The sequence below is a fragment of the Solanum verrucosum genome, unplaced genomic scaffold, assembly GCF_900185275.1.
Source record: "Solanum verrucosum unplaced genomic scaffold, falcon-dt-bn FXZP01000102.1, whole genome shotgun sequence".
NCBI classification, from domain to species: domain Eukaryota; kingdom Viridiplantae; phylum Streptophyta; class Magnoliopsida; order Solanales; family Solanaceae; genus Solanum; species Solanum verrucosum.
In genome coordinates this window covers 801,295-818,517 of record NW_026019930.1, presented here as the reverse complement: position 1 = coordinate 818,517, position 17,223 = coordinate 801,295, and the positions used below count along the sequence as shown (strand labels likewise).

Genomic DNA, 17,223 nt, shown 5'->3' with positions numbered 1-17,223 from the left:
ACAGTTTTCAATTTTATTTTTAAAAATAAAATTAATTTATAATTTGAGATATTGTAATAAAATCTACATAACATGAAAAGAATATTTAATGCATTCTCTAAAATAAAAATACATATATCTTTTAATATATTTAAATAACTTGAAAATGCTATAATAATATATAATTATTTTTTTTCTTTTTGTTATGGTACATTCATTCTCTTTTTTCATGATTTTATCTATTATATTAAACTCAATTTTTGATTTTTTTTTTATTGAATGAATTAATTTTAGAAAAATAGTTATAATGGTTAGTATCTAAATCTAAATGAAATTAAAAGAGTGAATTTCGCACTTTTGTATATAGAGTGGTTAACTTTTGAGTCCACACTCCACAATATGGTAAATGCATTTATGGTTAATACGAAATCCACAACCACAACACTTGGCTTTCCTTCAATCTCTCCTTTCTTTCCTTTACTCAATAATATTACTGGACAGTGCTCACTTTTTCTTTTAAACCACACATATAAATTCATCAATAATACACTTCACAAATCATTCTAAAGTCTAAATTCTCATTACGTAGCACTCTTTGTTATCTCACCTTCCTCATTCCTTCTCCTCCTATATCTTTTCTCTCCCCCATTTCCACTATCACAAGTCAAGCTCCAAAATTTAGAAATTACACTACATTTTTTTCGTATACAAAAATGGAAGTTATGTCCTCTAAACTCTGTGAGCTTTGCAATGATCAAGCTGCTCTGTTTTGTCCATCTGATTCAGCTTTTCTCTGTTTTCACTGTGATGCTAAAGTTCATCAGGCTAATTTCCTTGTTGCTCGCCACCTTCGTCTTACTCTTTGCTCTCACTGTAACTCCCTTACGAAAAATCATTTTTCCCCTTGTTCACCGCGGCGTCCCGCTCTTTGTCCTTCCTGTTCTCGGAATTCATCTGCTGATTCCGATCTCCGTTCTCTTTCATCGTCTTCGTCGTCGACTTGTGTTTCCAGCACGCAGTCCAGTGCTGTTACTCAAAAGATTAACATAAGCTCTTCCAATCGAAAGCAATTTCCGGAATACTCTACAAACGATTCTATTGGTGAAGTCAATTCTGGTAGCTCTAATTTAGTGCGATCCAGAAGTGCGAAATTGCGAGATCCGAGGGCGGCGACTTGTGTGTTCGTGCATTGGTGCACTAAGCTCGGAATGAACGGCGAGGAACGTGTGGTGCAAACGGCTTGTAGTGTGTTGGCTATTTGTTTCGGTCGGTTTAGGGGTCTGCCTCTGCGGGTAGCGTTGGCGGCGTGTTTTTGGTTCGGTTTGAAAAATATTGAAGAAAAATCAAAGTCCACGTGGCAATCTTTGAAGAAATTGGAGGAGATCTCGGGAGTGCCGGCGAAGATAATATTAGCCACAGAATTAAAGCTTCGAAAAATAGTGAAAACCAACAACCGACGACGTCAAGGAATGGAAGAAAGCTGGGGTGAATCCTCGACCTGATTTTTTGTTTTGGGAGAATATTCTCCCCTCTTTCATTTTCTATTTTCTATTTTTCTATATTCTAAATTTGTGAAAATCATTAGAAAAATTTGAACATGACGTCTGTTTTACAATAGTAGTATTTTCTTTTGTTTTTCGTTTTTCAGCATTTTATCACGCTTTTGAACCAATAAAGTCCGTGTCGGACCACCGGAAAAATGAAAAAAAAAATCGAGGAAGAAACCTTTACAAGACAAATTAGAAGTTAGACCCACACTAATAAAAACTTGGTCAAAATCAAACAAAAAGTCGAGGTTAGACCCACACTATTAAAAACTTGGTCAAAATCAAATTAAAAAATCGAGGCACTACATCAATTTGAGAAAACGAATAACTAGTAGAAATTGACACTTCAATGATTTTCGACCTGATTTTAGTTTAGTACTAGATAATAGCACGGGTCCAATAATATAAATGGTATATTCTGGGGCTAATAACCGAGTTTTTGAAGCGATTGTTTGCGTGGATAAAGGAATAAGCTTTTTTATCACAAACATGTACTTTCTCTGACGCTATTTAAGGCATAATAAGACTACCCACTTACAACATTTTTGAAATATTTTATGTTGTCAATTATCATGATTTATAGTAATTTTAAATAGATTCACTTCAAGAATCAGTGAAATTTTTTGTATTTTTCAAAACATATTTTATGTTGTCAATTATTATGATTTATAGTATTTTTACGCAATTTTTAAATATAACAAAAAATAAGATAAATAAATTAAAATGGACCCAATATATGTTATTTTTGTTGTCTCAATTTATGTGACACAAATGAAATTTGGAGAGTCATCCAAATTTTCATATTTTTTTAAAAAATGTTTGAAGTTATTAATTATTGTGATTTATAATATTTTTATGTAACTTTGAAATAACGTACATTACTGGTCACTTTGTCCTAATTTATGTGATATGGATAAAATTACAAAATTAACCATTTTAAAATGTCTTTCAGATATTTTAAGTTGTTAATTATTATTATTTATAATACTTTTTTGGTAATATTAAAATGATATGTGTTATTTTTTCTGTCCCAATATATGTGAGTCTGATAGAATTATGAGAGTCAACCTATGTTATTATATAGCTTTTAAATATTTTAAATTGGTAATTATTGTAATTTTTAATGTTTTTTAAGTCATTTGTAAATGATATATATGTTGCTTCCTTGATTGAGACTTTTCCACTTGTGATATATATATATATATATATATATATACACATATTCTAAATTATTTTAAAAGGGAGTTTATGCCCAAGTTCTACTATATAATAAATATAATATATAATATTCAAGAAAGTCTCAATCTTGAATATTATATATTATACTTGGGCCTAAACTCTCTTTTATAATATAGTAGAATAGAAACAAGCATGCCCCTTGATTAGAATTATTCACCTTCTCTAACTTTCGTATTAAAATTATGAACATTTTTTGAATTACAAAATTTCATATCTAAAATTCTCATGAAATCGAATTAGTGAATATTGCATACGCCATATATGAGCCAAACTGAAGTTACATGATGTTTTCTTCAGAATAATCTTCCCACATTTGATACCTTTTGTAACTTAAATAGCTACATTGTTAAGTATGTCTATTTCCCTTGTGAGTTTCAACTTTTCTTGTTTATCATGCTCTAGAAGAAAATACTAATTAAATTAAGAAAAAAGAAAACCAACTTCAAATCCTAATTACAAATCTAGGATCGAATCAATCGAACTTTTAATTATATTCTTAATTATGTTGCACATATAAGAGAGTAGAATATAAATTTACTTATTTGAATATAAAAGTTATTTTCCTATTTAACTTCTATCCAAGCACGTTAAGGATTATCTGAGCCATTAGAACATAAATAGTATCAAGAAAGACAGTTTAATCTATATTTTTAGAACGAACAAAACAAAGATATTCAAAGTTTTGATGAAGTATTTCATTCATAAACCTCAATATTTGAACAAGCATATTTGGTTATCCTTGTGCATAAAAGTTGAAACTTAATATTGATGGAAGTGTAAAGACGCAAATTGAAAATGCCACTTTTGTTTGATGGGCTCTTTTAGGGATGACATGTGATAGTGGATATTGGAGTATTCATGTAGTATTTGCCTACAATTAGTACATTGGCCTTTTTAGGAATGACATGTGATAGTGGATTTTGGAGCACTCACGTAAAATATTGCCAAAAATTAATACAAAATTATGAAGCATCAAATAAAGCCTCAAGTTATTAACAAAAGAAAGAAGTTACATTACATTACAGAGAGAAGCTGAGATTATCTGTTTTTTTTTTGGGTAAATATGAGATATTATATTAACTTCATGCTGACAAGGATATATAGTTTCGGACAGAGGCGGAGCTAGGTGGGATTTGTGGGTTAAGACGAACGCAGTAGCTTTTTCGTAGACCTTATATTTGTATTAGAAAATTAAATAAAAATATATGTATATTAACTTATGAATTCCTAACAAAATTGATTGACGGTTCAGTGATAAGGAAGTAATCGTGCAAATACTTTTCACGCTAGAGTTGTGGGTTTGAACCCCTGCTCTTTTTGTAAAGGAAATTAAGAAACCCAAACTCTTAATCTTGGCTCCGCCTCTGATTTCGAGATGGACCCAGTACATAGTTAAGTGCCATTGGATGGCCTAAATTGTCAATGGCTTAAGTCATACGCAACCACTTAAAGTTGTCCGTAGATTTTACTTAGACACCTCAATTTAGCCTCGTACCTATTGAACACTTTATATATTCAAAAGTGATTCCAATTAGACACAAAACGCTGACATGACAAAAAGCGTGTACAACACCCTCCTTAAGCGTGTGGAACAATAAAAAAAAGATATTTTTTTTCTTTTTCTTTTCAACTTATACACCTAAATTAAATTAATAAATAAATAAAAATAAAAAATATAGTAATTAATTTTAAAAAAAACGTCTTCTCCCCATCTTCCTCCCTCCAATTGTTCTTCCATTTTTTTCCCTTTTATTTATTTTTTATGTAGATCTAATTAAGGTCTTAAATATTCCGATAAAGCTCCATTATTTCCAATGAAAATAATATTCCAGCAAAGTTATTGATTATTTTTTCCCAACAAAAGTTCATTATTTTTTCATGTAATTGTGATAATGATGACTAGTGAAAGAAGATGAAGACCATGAATGAAAGGTTTAATGCCATTAGAATGAAAGGTGATTGAGGGGTTAGCTTAGATGGATAGCAATGGTGTATTATTGACGCCGGTGAAAGGGATAAGATTCGATTGAGAAGAAGAAATGGGTGGAGGCTATGGTTTAGTGGCAGTTGAGGTGCATCGTCTCAATGCTTAGGAATTAAGATCCGACGACGTTGAAAATGGAAATAAGTAACGGTTAAGGTGCAGCGGCACTGTGGAATTGGAAATAAGTTCCAATGGAGAGGAAGAAGGGTGGGGTGGGGGTGGGTTAATTTAATATATATTTTTGTTTTCTTGAAGTTCGTTTTGAATTATTTAAATAGAGTTTTAAAAATATTTAATCCAATCAACATGTGTCATCATTTCATTGGTCCATTTGGTATGCATATGCGTTTGAGATGCACGCATGTTTATCTTTTGATTATTATTATTTTATGTCAAATTAAGATTTAAGTGTTCAATGGGTCAAGGCTTTATTCAGGTGTCTAAGTAAAATATGTGGACAATTTTAAGAGACTGCATATGACTTAAGCCATTGTCAATATTACATGCCTTAATTCTTCAAATAAAAATAGTTTCGAGAGTGTCTACTTGCATTACTTCAATAGCATACATTGAAGGAACTTTCAAATGCTTGTTCCTTTAAAAAAGGAAAAAAGTTCTGAAAAATACTTTAACTTTGATCGAAATTACTATTATGATACCAAACTTTATGGAGGACATTTTACCTCCTGCACTATTTAATAGTGTATTTTAAAGGTACATATGTGCCCACGTGGACAACATAAATATTGCATCATTCTAAATAGTAACATGTCCGCGTGGGCACATATATACCTTTAAAATACACTATTAAATAGTCTAGGGGTAAAAAGTCCTCCATAAAGTTTGGTATCGTAACAAAATTTTCGGCCAAAGTTGGAGTATTTTTCAGACCCTTTTCCTTTTAAAAAATGGTCACCTTGCTCCCTCCTTTGCCAGATTGTCTGCCACTTTATTCGTACACGTGCTTGATGGTTGTGATCTCTATTTCCTTCATCAAGTACCCTTTTTTTTCAATCGGTGTCCGATACCCACATTACACACTATTGAGTTAAAGTTATATGTACCTTGTTTTTATCAATGTATTTGATTAAGTGTACATGTGTCTGACAAAATATTCGCATATATCTAAATAAGAGTTCATGAATTTGAGTTAAAGAATTTTAACTTTACTTAATCCCCCAAAAGAAAGAAGATGAATGCTTTTAATTGTTTTGATTCTTTTAGGAGTTGTGATATGCCATATCCTCTCAAGTTATTTAAGCGTGATTTTCTCTTAATTAATGACTTTCAATTATATCCCTTAATTAGATACACTAATTGATATGCATCTGCCTTACATGTAGAGCTGTCAAAATAGGCTAGTCCAACCTAACCCAACCCTAACGGGCTAGAGAGTTAAATGGGTTGGGACGGGCTGACCCTTTTAATTAAAGGGCCTATAAAATAGGAGCTCAACCCATCCCTAAGCGGGCCACGAGTTGGGATGGGTTGGCCCTTCAACAAAAAATGGACAACATTTCCCTCTTAGAAAGAGTACGAACGTTATTGTCTGATGAACACGACATCAATACATACAGAAATTCATTCATGAATTACACATACTTCAGTGAATATTTATAAAACAAAAACATAATAGCCAAGATACAACATTCATAAGATTCATCCGAGTAAAAAAAACATTACATGATCATTATTTTCATAAACAAGACAATAAAGAAGAAGTGGAAAATTACGCATAAAAGTAAAAGTAAAAGAGGTCAAAGATTCATAGTTATAATGGAGTAATGGACCAATGGTAATGAGAAAATTTAGTGGGTTAATGACTCTAAAATGTAAAAGATATGTAAAGAAGTTAGTCTTGATTTTATATTGATATTTTAAAAATATTTATTAACAAATAAAACACTACTTAATATATATATATAATAAAGGACAAATTACTTCAGTACACTCATTTACTTACCTTAATATCCATTTATCCCTACTTGTTTCAAAAATTTCAAAAATTTCAAAAATTTCAAAAATCCCTTATTTACCTATGTATCCCGCTATGTGGAATGTATCAAACGCTATGTATCCCGTGCACAATGTTATGTATCCCGCATATATCCCGTGCACAACGCTATGTATCCCGCTATGTGAAATGTATCAAACCTAATGTATCCCGTGCATAACACTATGTATCCCGCAAACATTTTTTTTAAGGGATTTTTGGTAAATAGAAAACTAGAAGGGATATGATGTTATTTAGTACTTATAATATGTGGTTCCTATAATTTATACTATAATAAATATTTTTAAAATTAACAGCCCACGGGCTGGCCTCTGAGGCTTACGGGTTGGGCCTACGAGGCCAGCGAGCCAAATGAGGCTGGGCTAAAAAACCTCATTCTTAAATGGGTTGAAAAAATTAAGCCCAATCCCATTTAATTCAAGGGTTGGGTTTTGCCTGCCTAGCGGGCCAAACCCATTTTGACAGCTCTACTTACATGTATTTAGAGGTAAGGAATGTAATATTGTAAACTATCGTGAATCTAAATAATTAGCTCATAAAGTAGTAAGATTTGTATATGTTCCCTTCATGTAAATAAGGTTTAGTACTGGGCCGAGTAAATGTGGGCCGGATCAAACATGATGCTTTTATGGTTAGCTTTATTTAAACGCCCTCCTTTTTCCTACAACCTTTTTCACTACTTTTGACGACCTTCTTTCCCTCTTCTAACTTCAGCTCACATTGCCCCAATCCCATAGTAATAATTCTTAAACATGGCGTCGTCGCACACCCTCTCCTCCTCCATGGAAGCAGCCATCTCAAGCTCCAACCGTGTCTCCAGGTTTTCAGAAACCCCTCCAGTATTTCAATCCATCAATCCATCTAACAGGCGCAGTATTTGTTATCCAAAAATTAGTTTTAGCCCGCCTTCTACTTGCTCTTTTGGCGGCGGCTGCTCTCCCCGTCTGGTGGTTAGCCGTGCTGAACTCTCGGGTGAAAGCGGTTGCGAAGAAGAGGATATTAATGGGTTGAAGAATGATAATGCGTTTGGCTTAGTTCCTGAATCAACTTTTTCGTTGTCCCAGGTAAAACCTCTTCCCCTGATAATCATAGAAACAAGAAATCTCAGATCAATTTATGAAATTCATGAAATTAGCTAGTTCCACTTGTGGGATTACACTGGTATGTTGATGATGAAATTAGCTTGCCAATATCTATTATTGTTGGCCCTTAGGAATACTTCAACTTGATATTCCCAAAGTATCTTTAGGTATGACTTGAAAGACATATTCGAATCTTGTTTGGATAGTTGATACACTTAGTTTCATAATGTATTATACTTTATTGTTTTGCTGAATACAATGTTTAGATAAATTACATGCGACACACATAACAATGTGAAGAATAAACTTAAGTTAAAATATAGGGAAAAGGGTCAAAAATACCCCTCAACTTTGGTTTATTAGTTGATTATACCCCTGCCGTTAAAACAAAGTTATTTATGCCCTTGTCGTTACCAATTTCACCATTTATACCCCTCAATTGACGAAAATCCCCCAATTGACTCAAATTAACCAATTTTACTTAAATTACCCAATTCTAACCCGATCAGACCCGACCCGAACCACCAAATAATATAAACCCATTTTTGTTCATCTTCATTTCTGTTAATCTTCAACTTTAAAATTAATAAAAAAAAAAAGTCCAACATAATAACAAATTAACAAGCAAAAGCTGTAACAGTGCCCAAAAATACAATAATATCAAACCAAAAATTAAATAATCAACAACAAAGTGTAATAGCATACACAAACTTGAACAACAAATATGAATGAAAAGTTATTGGAGCTTGAACTCCCTAACCAAATCTGAAACACAGAGAATAGAGTGAAAAATGTAAAAAATAAATAAATCATCATAAACTATAAGAATGGAAAGAAAATAGAGGGTCACCGGAAAATGAGGGTGAAGCTCGGTTGTGGAGCTGTGTTGGTGTTGTTAACTGATTCGAGAAATGGGTTTGCTGATTTTGGCGTTGTGAGAGAGGTTGTGGTGGCTGCTGATTTGCAGAGCCTCGCCGGAGTTCATGGTCATTGTTCACCGGAGTTGGAGCCAAAAACACATATACAATAGAAGAAAACGTAAAAGGGGAAAAGGGAGGGGACTGGCGGCGTTCGCTCTTCGCTGGAGTCCGTGGATGGAGCAGGTGGTTTTTACTAATTGTTTGATGGGTGTTTTCAAATGTATTGTTTACAAGTTGTTTTTGAAAAGGAGTCCAACATTAAAGATGAAGATGAACAAGATAGAACAAAAATGGGTTATATTATTTGGTGGTTTGGGTCGGGTCGGATCGTGTTAGAATTGGGTAATTTAAGTAAAATTGGTTAATTTGAGTCAATTTGCGGATTTTCGTCAATAGAGGGTATAAATGGTGAAATTGGTAACGGCAAGGGCATAAATAACTTTGTTTTAACGGCAGGGGTATAGTCAACTAATAAGCCAAAGTTGAGGGGTATTTTTGACCCTTTTCCCTAAAATATAAATAAAAGGTACCAATGTGAAGAGTAAACTTAAGTTAATATAACTAAATGGTTGAGTAAAGGATAAAATATGGTTGCCAATTAGGGATGGCAATGGGGTGGGATGCGGGGCGGGTTGAAGTCTTTTTTTTAAAAACTAATGCGGTGCGGGGTACATGTGATTTTATGTGGGTTCAAACTTAATTTTAACTTTTTACATGTTATATGATTGATAGAGCATTAATTATTAAGATAATTTCTTTTAAGCTAATAAAATATTCAAGATAGTAATAAAAATTGTTCAATAAAAAATAATACAATCTCTTACATGTTTCCCAATTGACCTCTAAAAAATAAAATTCTAAGTCACTATTCTATTAAATTAATACAACTTAATGAAAATATGAATTTATTTTTAGTATCAAACTTAACTAGAAAAAGAAAATATTAAAAAATTTATGCAGGGTGGGGGCGGGTTGAAAATAAAAAATGTTGTAATGCGAAGCGGGGCGGATTAAAAATTTTGTGTGTTAAGCTCAACCCGCTCCGCCCCATTGCCAATGATAAGCGAAGTCTATACTATTAAACATTACAAATAATTTAGATCTTTAAATAGAACTGCAACTGCAGTAAATTAAGTTTTTTACAATAATATTCAAGGTAATATATTGCGAACACATGACTAACATCTTAGTAATTTGAATTAACTCTTATCATACAGTACTCTGTGAAGTTAAATACTTAATGTTTTTTTAAGAATACTACATTATATAAGAATACTAACTTATAAATCATGGATAATGAAAAAACTTTTTTTAAGAATACTACATTATATAAGAATACTAACTTATAAATCATGGATAATGAAAAAACTTCTTACTAAAATTTGAGTTTAGGCAACTAATTTTAATGAAACACTCTTGTATTTACAAATGTATTGTGTGGTGAAATGTTTTATGAATTGGTTTTTTGATAAAAAAATGTAGACCTGAACATATAAAAGATTAAGTTCAATAATGTTGAAGAATCTTTTTTTTTTCTTTTGACATGATGAATTATACTTCTCTTTTCTTAATATAGTCCATTACTCGTAATGCTAAATGGCTACTTCAACTTTGTTGTGATGGACTCTCTCATATTATGAAGGATAATTCAGATAAACAAGAAATAAACAGAAATGATTCGAATCAAGCTTCAAAAGTGGTTTCACCCCTTGAGCACTCAACTAGTGGCGGTACAAGGGCTGGGCTTTTCAGAACTCCCATTTCTGGAGGGGTACAAAGTGCAACCTCAGCTCATGGCCTACCTAAACCTGCCTTAGCTGTCCGCAATCTAATGGAGCAGGTAGATTCCTTGTGCTATTATATATTTGTAGTTTTTCAGATATTTGTAAAAATAACATCTTGTTGTGTGTTTTCATTGTTAATATTGCAGGCAAGATTTGCTCATTTATGCACTGTGATGTCGCGGATGCATCATCGACGAGAAGGCTACCCATTTGGAACACTTGTAGATTTTGCGCCAGATTCTATGGGGCGTAAGTTGCTACTCTATTGTCCTCACAATTTTTTTTAAACCCATCTTTTGGGTTTTTTTACAATTGAGTCTAGAAAAATTAGAATATAAAGTGTGTCCTAGCCTTGGTGGACAAAGTTACATGGCACCTATTGCTGGTGGGAGGTGGTAGGTATCCTGTGGAATTAGTTGAGGTGCACGAAAGTTGTTCCGGACACCACGGTCATTAAAAAATAATGATAATTAGAATATGAAATCGAGCTCAAACTCTATTTTGAGTATATTGATTCTCAATAAGTGTAGGCCACTTTGATCCATGTGAATTTTGTAAAAGGGATCATTTTGGTCTTGGTTAAAGTTCTTATTTGTTGGCAATTTTGAGCATGATCTTGAATTAACTCATCTTAATGCATTGAGTTACCTTGTTGGTTGTGGTACCAAAGTGGTGAAGACTAAGAAACTTGTCTAGACCTACCAGGAAATTGTTAGGTACATTATTGGTAAATATTCTTGAACTAAATTGAGTTTTCAGCATTGATGCAACAGACCATTGTATAAGAAATTGAACATGTAATACATTTATTTAATTATTAAAAGTTCTTGTAAAAATGTTGTTCTTGATTTGATGTTTAATGAAGCAAATCTTCGTAAGTAGACAAAATAATCTATATGCCTCTTTTCCTATTTTTATTACATACAATGTCCCATTAATTATTTCTCATTCTTTTGCCAGATCCTATATTTTCGTTCTCGCCATTAGCTATACACACCCGTAATTTGCTAGCTGACCCGAGATGCACATTGGTTGTACAGGTTTGTGATATATTTCAGCAAACATCAAGTACATTTGGCTTATATAATTTTTTGAGAATGAAACATTTGGCTTATGTTATGTCTCTGAGTTTCTTGCACTTTTGGTTGTTTAGATTCCAGGATGGAGTGGTTTATCTAATGCAAGGGTCACGATATTTGGTGATGTCTATCCACTACCTGAAGATCAACAGGTAGCTGTCTTATTCAACACGTAGCGATCAATTTGAGATTACTGTTAACATCAAATATTTACCTTTAGAATAAGACACTTAAGAAACTTCTTAGCCATCTCTATTGTCTCCTCAAAAATGATATAATTTCGCTTGCTTAAATTCTCACGTACACCAGATGTATCTGGTCTTTCTTAACTGTCTCTTACGTTTTGTTTTTTAAAAACTGTATGTTACTGTCCACCATCAACCGTAGTATTCTTTATCAGTTGACATATGAAAAGGAATTAATTTTTCCGTCAGATCCTAGGGGCCTCACGATTTCTCTCCTGTTTTACTCTTTACACTTGTTAAGTGGAAGTTATGGTTTACTTGATACACTTTGAAGAAGGAACTGGTATGGGTTGGACCTCCTAGGCGTCATATCAAATTTATTTCAGTGGAGTCTTTTTGATGGAATCCTTTGCCTGATTTTTCAGTTTCTTCAACTAGGGGTCCTATTTCATTATTTACTAGGTGAAAAACAGTTGACACGTAGGAGGAGGGACATCTTTTTATTATTATGATCAACTACTTTTGTTTTCTTCAATAATATATCCCAAGTTGAATACTTGTGTTTGATTTTTATATTCATAGTAAGATAACAGTTGAGTATTGGTATTGTACAAAGATGTAGAAGTTCACATGCAAAGTCCATAGGTTCTATTTGTATTTTTTTTGAAATTGCAAAGCCATAGGTTCTTTTTAAGACTTTCTTGGAATAGATAAAAAAATAGCACAGTGAAGTGTATTAATGGAGCTTGTAAAGACAACCTATGTAACTTCTGGTTTAAAATATTTTTAGCACTGTCCATTCCGGGGAACCGTACATTATCTTGGAATGGACGAAGAAGTGAAGGTGAACATTTATTTTCTGCATGGTGTATAAAGTGTCTTCTGCCTAGATCGATTTTCTTATGTTTCCCTTTCACGACCTTCTGTCTTCTTTGGAATCATATCTTAATGTAGATTCTATATTTTCCATTAAAATATAACTAAACTTACTTCTTTACCTCCACGAGGTAGAGGTAAGGTTTTGCATACACTCTACTCTTCCCAGACCCCACTTTGTGGGATTTCATCGGGTATATTGTTGTTGTTTTTGTAATATAACTTAACTTTACTCGATATTAAAAAACAACTCACTTTTTTTATTTTCACCCTGAGAAAACTGTTTGGAGCCAACCTTTGAAAACTTGGAGATGATGGGTCCGCCCCCATAAAAGAACCTAAAAAGAAAAAGATTTGCTGCCCTGTCAGCTTTGATCCTGCAATCTGCTTTCAAATGCCACTTGTAGAATTTTGTAATTTTTATGTTGAATACTAAACCTTTAATTGCCATTATTTTCTGTTGGTTGAGCCAAGTTATTAGAATTATCTCTAAATGGTATGAATGTTGCAGTTTTCTTAACAACTGTATCGATTGTTTCAATAGGAATGGGCACACAAGCAGTATATAGCAAAACATCAGCAAGGTCCTTCTCAACAATGGGGAAACTTTTTTTACTTTAGGATGCAAAATATAAGGTCAACTCTTTTTCTTCCAAGTAATAATTCTGCTGGGTTCGTGTTTCATATGAAAATGAAAGGAGTATACAAATTATTATATGCGTTCTCTCTCTGATCTATTTACATCATCAGTCTCTTCAGAATTTTTGACTTGGATTTATCTTTTCACTCTGTGCATTCTGGCCTCTGGCTGTCTGACAAATGCCTTTTTACTATTAACCTGTGCACCTTATATTCCAAATTTACTAGTTGATTTTCATTATAAGCATTTTATTCTTCTGCTACCTGTTTTCATTATAAGCAGTTCGGTACGACTTCTCTTGCTGCCAACTTCTTTCTACAGTAGTAAACTTGGAGTTCCACTCTGGAATCTGAATATGTAAATGTTGAGAAACAGAAAGAGGATAGATCATGTGTCCATTATAATTGCTTAAACAAAGCAGGCTCCTATTTAATTACTTTATCAAAAAAATAAAATTGCTTAAACAAAGCAGGCTCCTTTCTGCCAGGAGTCTCTTGCATCTCGCTTCTAAGTTTTTGTGCTCTGCTGCCAGTACTTATATTTTATGATTTTGTATTTGCAGAGTGGATTCTGCTTGCTTAAGCATCCTCTGTACTTAGTACATCTTTTAGCTCAAGCATGTGAAACATTCCTTTTGCTGTGCTGTTCCTTCCACAGCACCTACTTTCTCTGCTATTGTGCATATATATAAGACACCTCTGGATTATTTAAAATTTTCCGGTGGGCAGAATTGTTTATGAAAAGATTCATAAGGAGCAGCAGAGGGGCATGTCTAAAGCCTCTTATAGAATTTGGAACACCATCCCCTACCGTCACTGGTGGGTTTTCTGGAAGGAGAGAAATGCTAGAGTTTTTTTTAAGTCAGAAAGGATGATATGGCTAATCTTCAAAACAAATGTATATTTTTGCTAAATTATTGGTGCAAGATCAGCTTGGTCAATGTTTTAGAGCCGGAAGCCATGTGTCTATTTTCTCTGTTCTTTACCCTCTTTGTGAAGTTCTCTCTTTTTGGCTGGATTTTCACCCACTTTTCTGCTAACATGAATCAATAGAACTCTTACGTTACCTATCAAATAATAACAACAGCAACAATAAGAATAGTAATCATAATAGTAATAATAGTAATGCTGGAGGTTATCTACTTTTTGATTCTGTGTGCGTACCACTAGTGTTTTACCATTTATGATGAGTCATAATTGGTTGTTTGATTGAACACAACATGACCAATGTATCTACCATGTTCTAAGTTTGAATTTGAAAAGATCCATCTACCACTTTCTGTGAATGGTTTATTTGAAAGGAAGAAACAAAAGGCAAGCTCTCATTGCAGATTGTTGCGTAGAGAATAATTAGCAATGTATAGCTCAAAGAACTTACTTGCTTTATCAATTATAACAGCGATATATATTTCATTGGAGGCTTTGGAACTGTTGCTTGGGTGGATGTCAAGGAGTATGAGTCACTTCATCCTGATAAAATTGCTGTTGATGGTGGTGAACAATATCTTAAGGTACGTTTTTGATTGTTTGAGGAATTGATAATCACTGAATGACTTGATTAATGTGCCCATGCTACTATATATTTGTAGTACTATTAGAACTTTGAAGTACGTGAATATGTAGATTGTATTTGCCATTCTAGGTTTGATACGAGGCTTCATTTTTCCTCCTTCCCTTTTTTCGAGGCTTCGACTAAGCTCGTGAATGTTTTTGGTGATTCTTATAGGAGCTCAATGCAATATTTTCAAAGCCTCTAAAAGATCTTTTAGCACAAGAAAGTGAGGTGGATGATGCCGCTTTGATCTCAATAGATAGCAAGGGGACAGATATTCGTGTCCGTCAAGGGGCACAGGTACTTTCTATGTGCTGCTTCTTTAAGTCATTTGTTTTCACATCACACCCTTTAAACTTTTCTTTTTACTTTACTTCCTGCAGTTCAATGTACAAAGAATATCATTTGAAGAAGGCCATTCAGTTGAAACACTAGAAGAAGCCAAAGCAGCACTCTGGAAATTGATAAATGGAGGCCGACTTCACAATTTGCAGAAATGAAGATTGCAAAATGCTATCTATTTAACTTAAGGAGTCGAAATGATCAGTGGAATAGCCTGTGTAAGGTTGGCGGTTATGGTATTACAAGAATCAGTTTTGTCACCTTTTTTTTTGCGGAAGTATTAGCTTATAGCCTTATAGAGGGTTAATGGTTGTGGGTGTGCTGAGTTCTTCAGAAAACTGACTTCTACCGACCTAAATTTGCAATGTAAGGTTGGTGATGGTGTTTCAAGAATGTTCTCATCACATTTTCTGTGCTATAGTATGAACTTGTAGCAATTCAAGATTGTTCTCATCCTTTTTTGGGGTGTTTGTGGGCTCTGGTGGTTGCATGGGCGTTTTCAAACATATTCTAATTTCCATATAGTAAACTTAAGATTTGTTGTCTGGTCCTTCCCTGCACCTCCACATAGCGAGAGCTTAGTACATTGTGCTACCTTTCTTTATACGTAACATTTGTACTGTTAGTGTAGACTGTTAATTGAAATGCATTTTCTGCAACTAGAAGTGACCGACTCTTTTAATTTTTTTGTGATCTTTTATTTTATTGTTTCATCTGGTAAGGACAAGTAGCGTGATAGATTATCTCAGCAATTATTCATATGAAGCTATTGACCAAACTGAGAAGGGACTGTTGATGCAATTATTTTTGTTTCCACTATGGGTTATTGAAAAAGGGTACAATCCATCATATTCAACTATCCCACCTCACTTCTGGAGAGACTTGAAAGAGTTGTACCTAGGGCCTAGGGGCCAGGGGTTATGTTTGACAGGACTGAAAATTTCCTAGAAGGAATTTGTGGACATAGTTAGTACTTTGATGGTATATGTACTAGCGTGAGATATCTGGTACCTTGTGAAATTAATCGAGGTGTGCATAAGTTGATTTAGGCACGATAGTTATAAAAAAATCTCTAAAAATAAAATGCATTAGAGAAATTTTTGGCGTTTGATGAGTTGAAAATGACTTCTATTTTCTGAAATCTTTTGTACGAAACACTCCATGCCATGTGGATACTTACCACGTGAATCAACTAGCAAGATGATGAAGTTATCTTAAGATATGAGATTATCCCCCACAACATTTAGAGGGTGTTTGGATTGGCTTAACAATGGGTCAAATCTATTTTTAAGTCAGTTTTTGACTTCTGAAAGTGTTTGACAAATATAAAAATAATAACTTAAAATAAGTCAAAAATGACTTTAAAATAAGTTGAAAAGTGTTTGGCAAGGTCAATAATGACTTAAAATAAGTCAAAAATCAAAAGTAGATCTCTCCCTACTTTTTATTTTTTGACTTAAAAATTATTTCAGCTTGACTTTTTATTTTTGACTTAAAAACTACTTATCTCAGTTTGGAGTTAAACCTCTAATACTGGAAATTACACCTAATGACCTTAAAAATGATGAAAATGAGTGATTTTGAATTCTTGACTCCAGTTTACTCCACAAAATTTTATCCATGAAGCACATAGGATTTACCAATTCAAGACCAGTCATCTCCAAGGCTATTCTTGTAAATCGCCTCGTTAGTAGGGAGTCAAGAGACAAAGTTAGAAATCAAGACCATTTTTTGTAAATCTCCTCCTTAATAGATAATCAAGAAGCAAAATTAGAAATTTAACCTTTTGGGTTCTGAATTTCGTAACAATGATTTCAAGTGTAAATAATTAAGTTCTAAACTTAATGACATATGTAATGAACTTCTTATTTAAACAAAAGTTACTAGATTTGATCTAATGCATACTCGAGCTTCTACCTCTATCTCTAGAAGGCCAATGAGTGATTTACTCATGGAAAAGATTTGCCTAGTGATTATCCAACTTTGACTTAGTAAAACTAA

At 33.3% G+C, this 17,223-nt stretch overlaps 2 protein-coding genes across 2 annotated transcripts; both read left to right on the top strand.

Annotated features, from left to right (window-relative positions):
• Positions 1-370: 370 nt before the first annotated feature.
• On the top strand, positions 371-1,481 carry LOC125828368 (B-box zinc finger protein 32). The gene has a single exon (XM_049507685.1). It carries the CDS (start codon positions 693-695, stop codon positions 1,479-1,481), a length of 789 nt encoding a protein of 262 aa, XP_049363642.1. The 5' UTR covers positions 371-692.
• Positions 1,482-7,445: 5,964 nt separating this feature from the next.
• LOC125828300 (uncharacterized) lies at positions 7,446-15,655 on the top strand. Its single transcript, XM_049507616.1, has 9 exons — positions 7,446-7,827; positions 10,408-10,605; positions 10,696-10,798; positions 11,510-11,589; positions 11,703-11,780; positions 13,234-13,325; positions 14,728-14,839; positions 15,055-15,180; positions 15,264-15,655. Exons 1-9 carry the CDS (start codon positions 7,516-7,518, stop codon positions 15,378-15,380), a joined length of 1,218 nt encoding a protein of 405 aa, XP_049363573.1. The 5' UTR covers positions 7,446-7,515; the 3' UTR covers positions 15,381-15,655.
• The last annotated feature ends 1,568 nt before the right edge of the window (positions 15,656-17,223 follow it).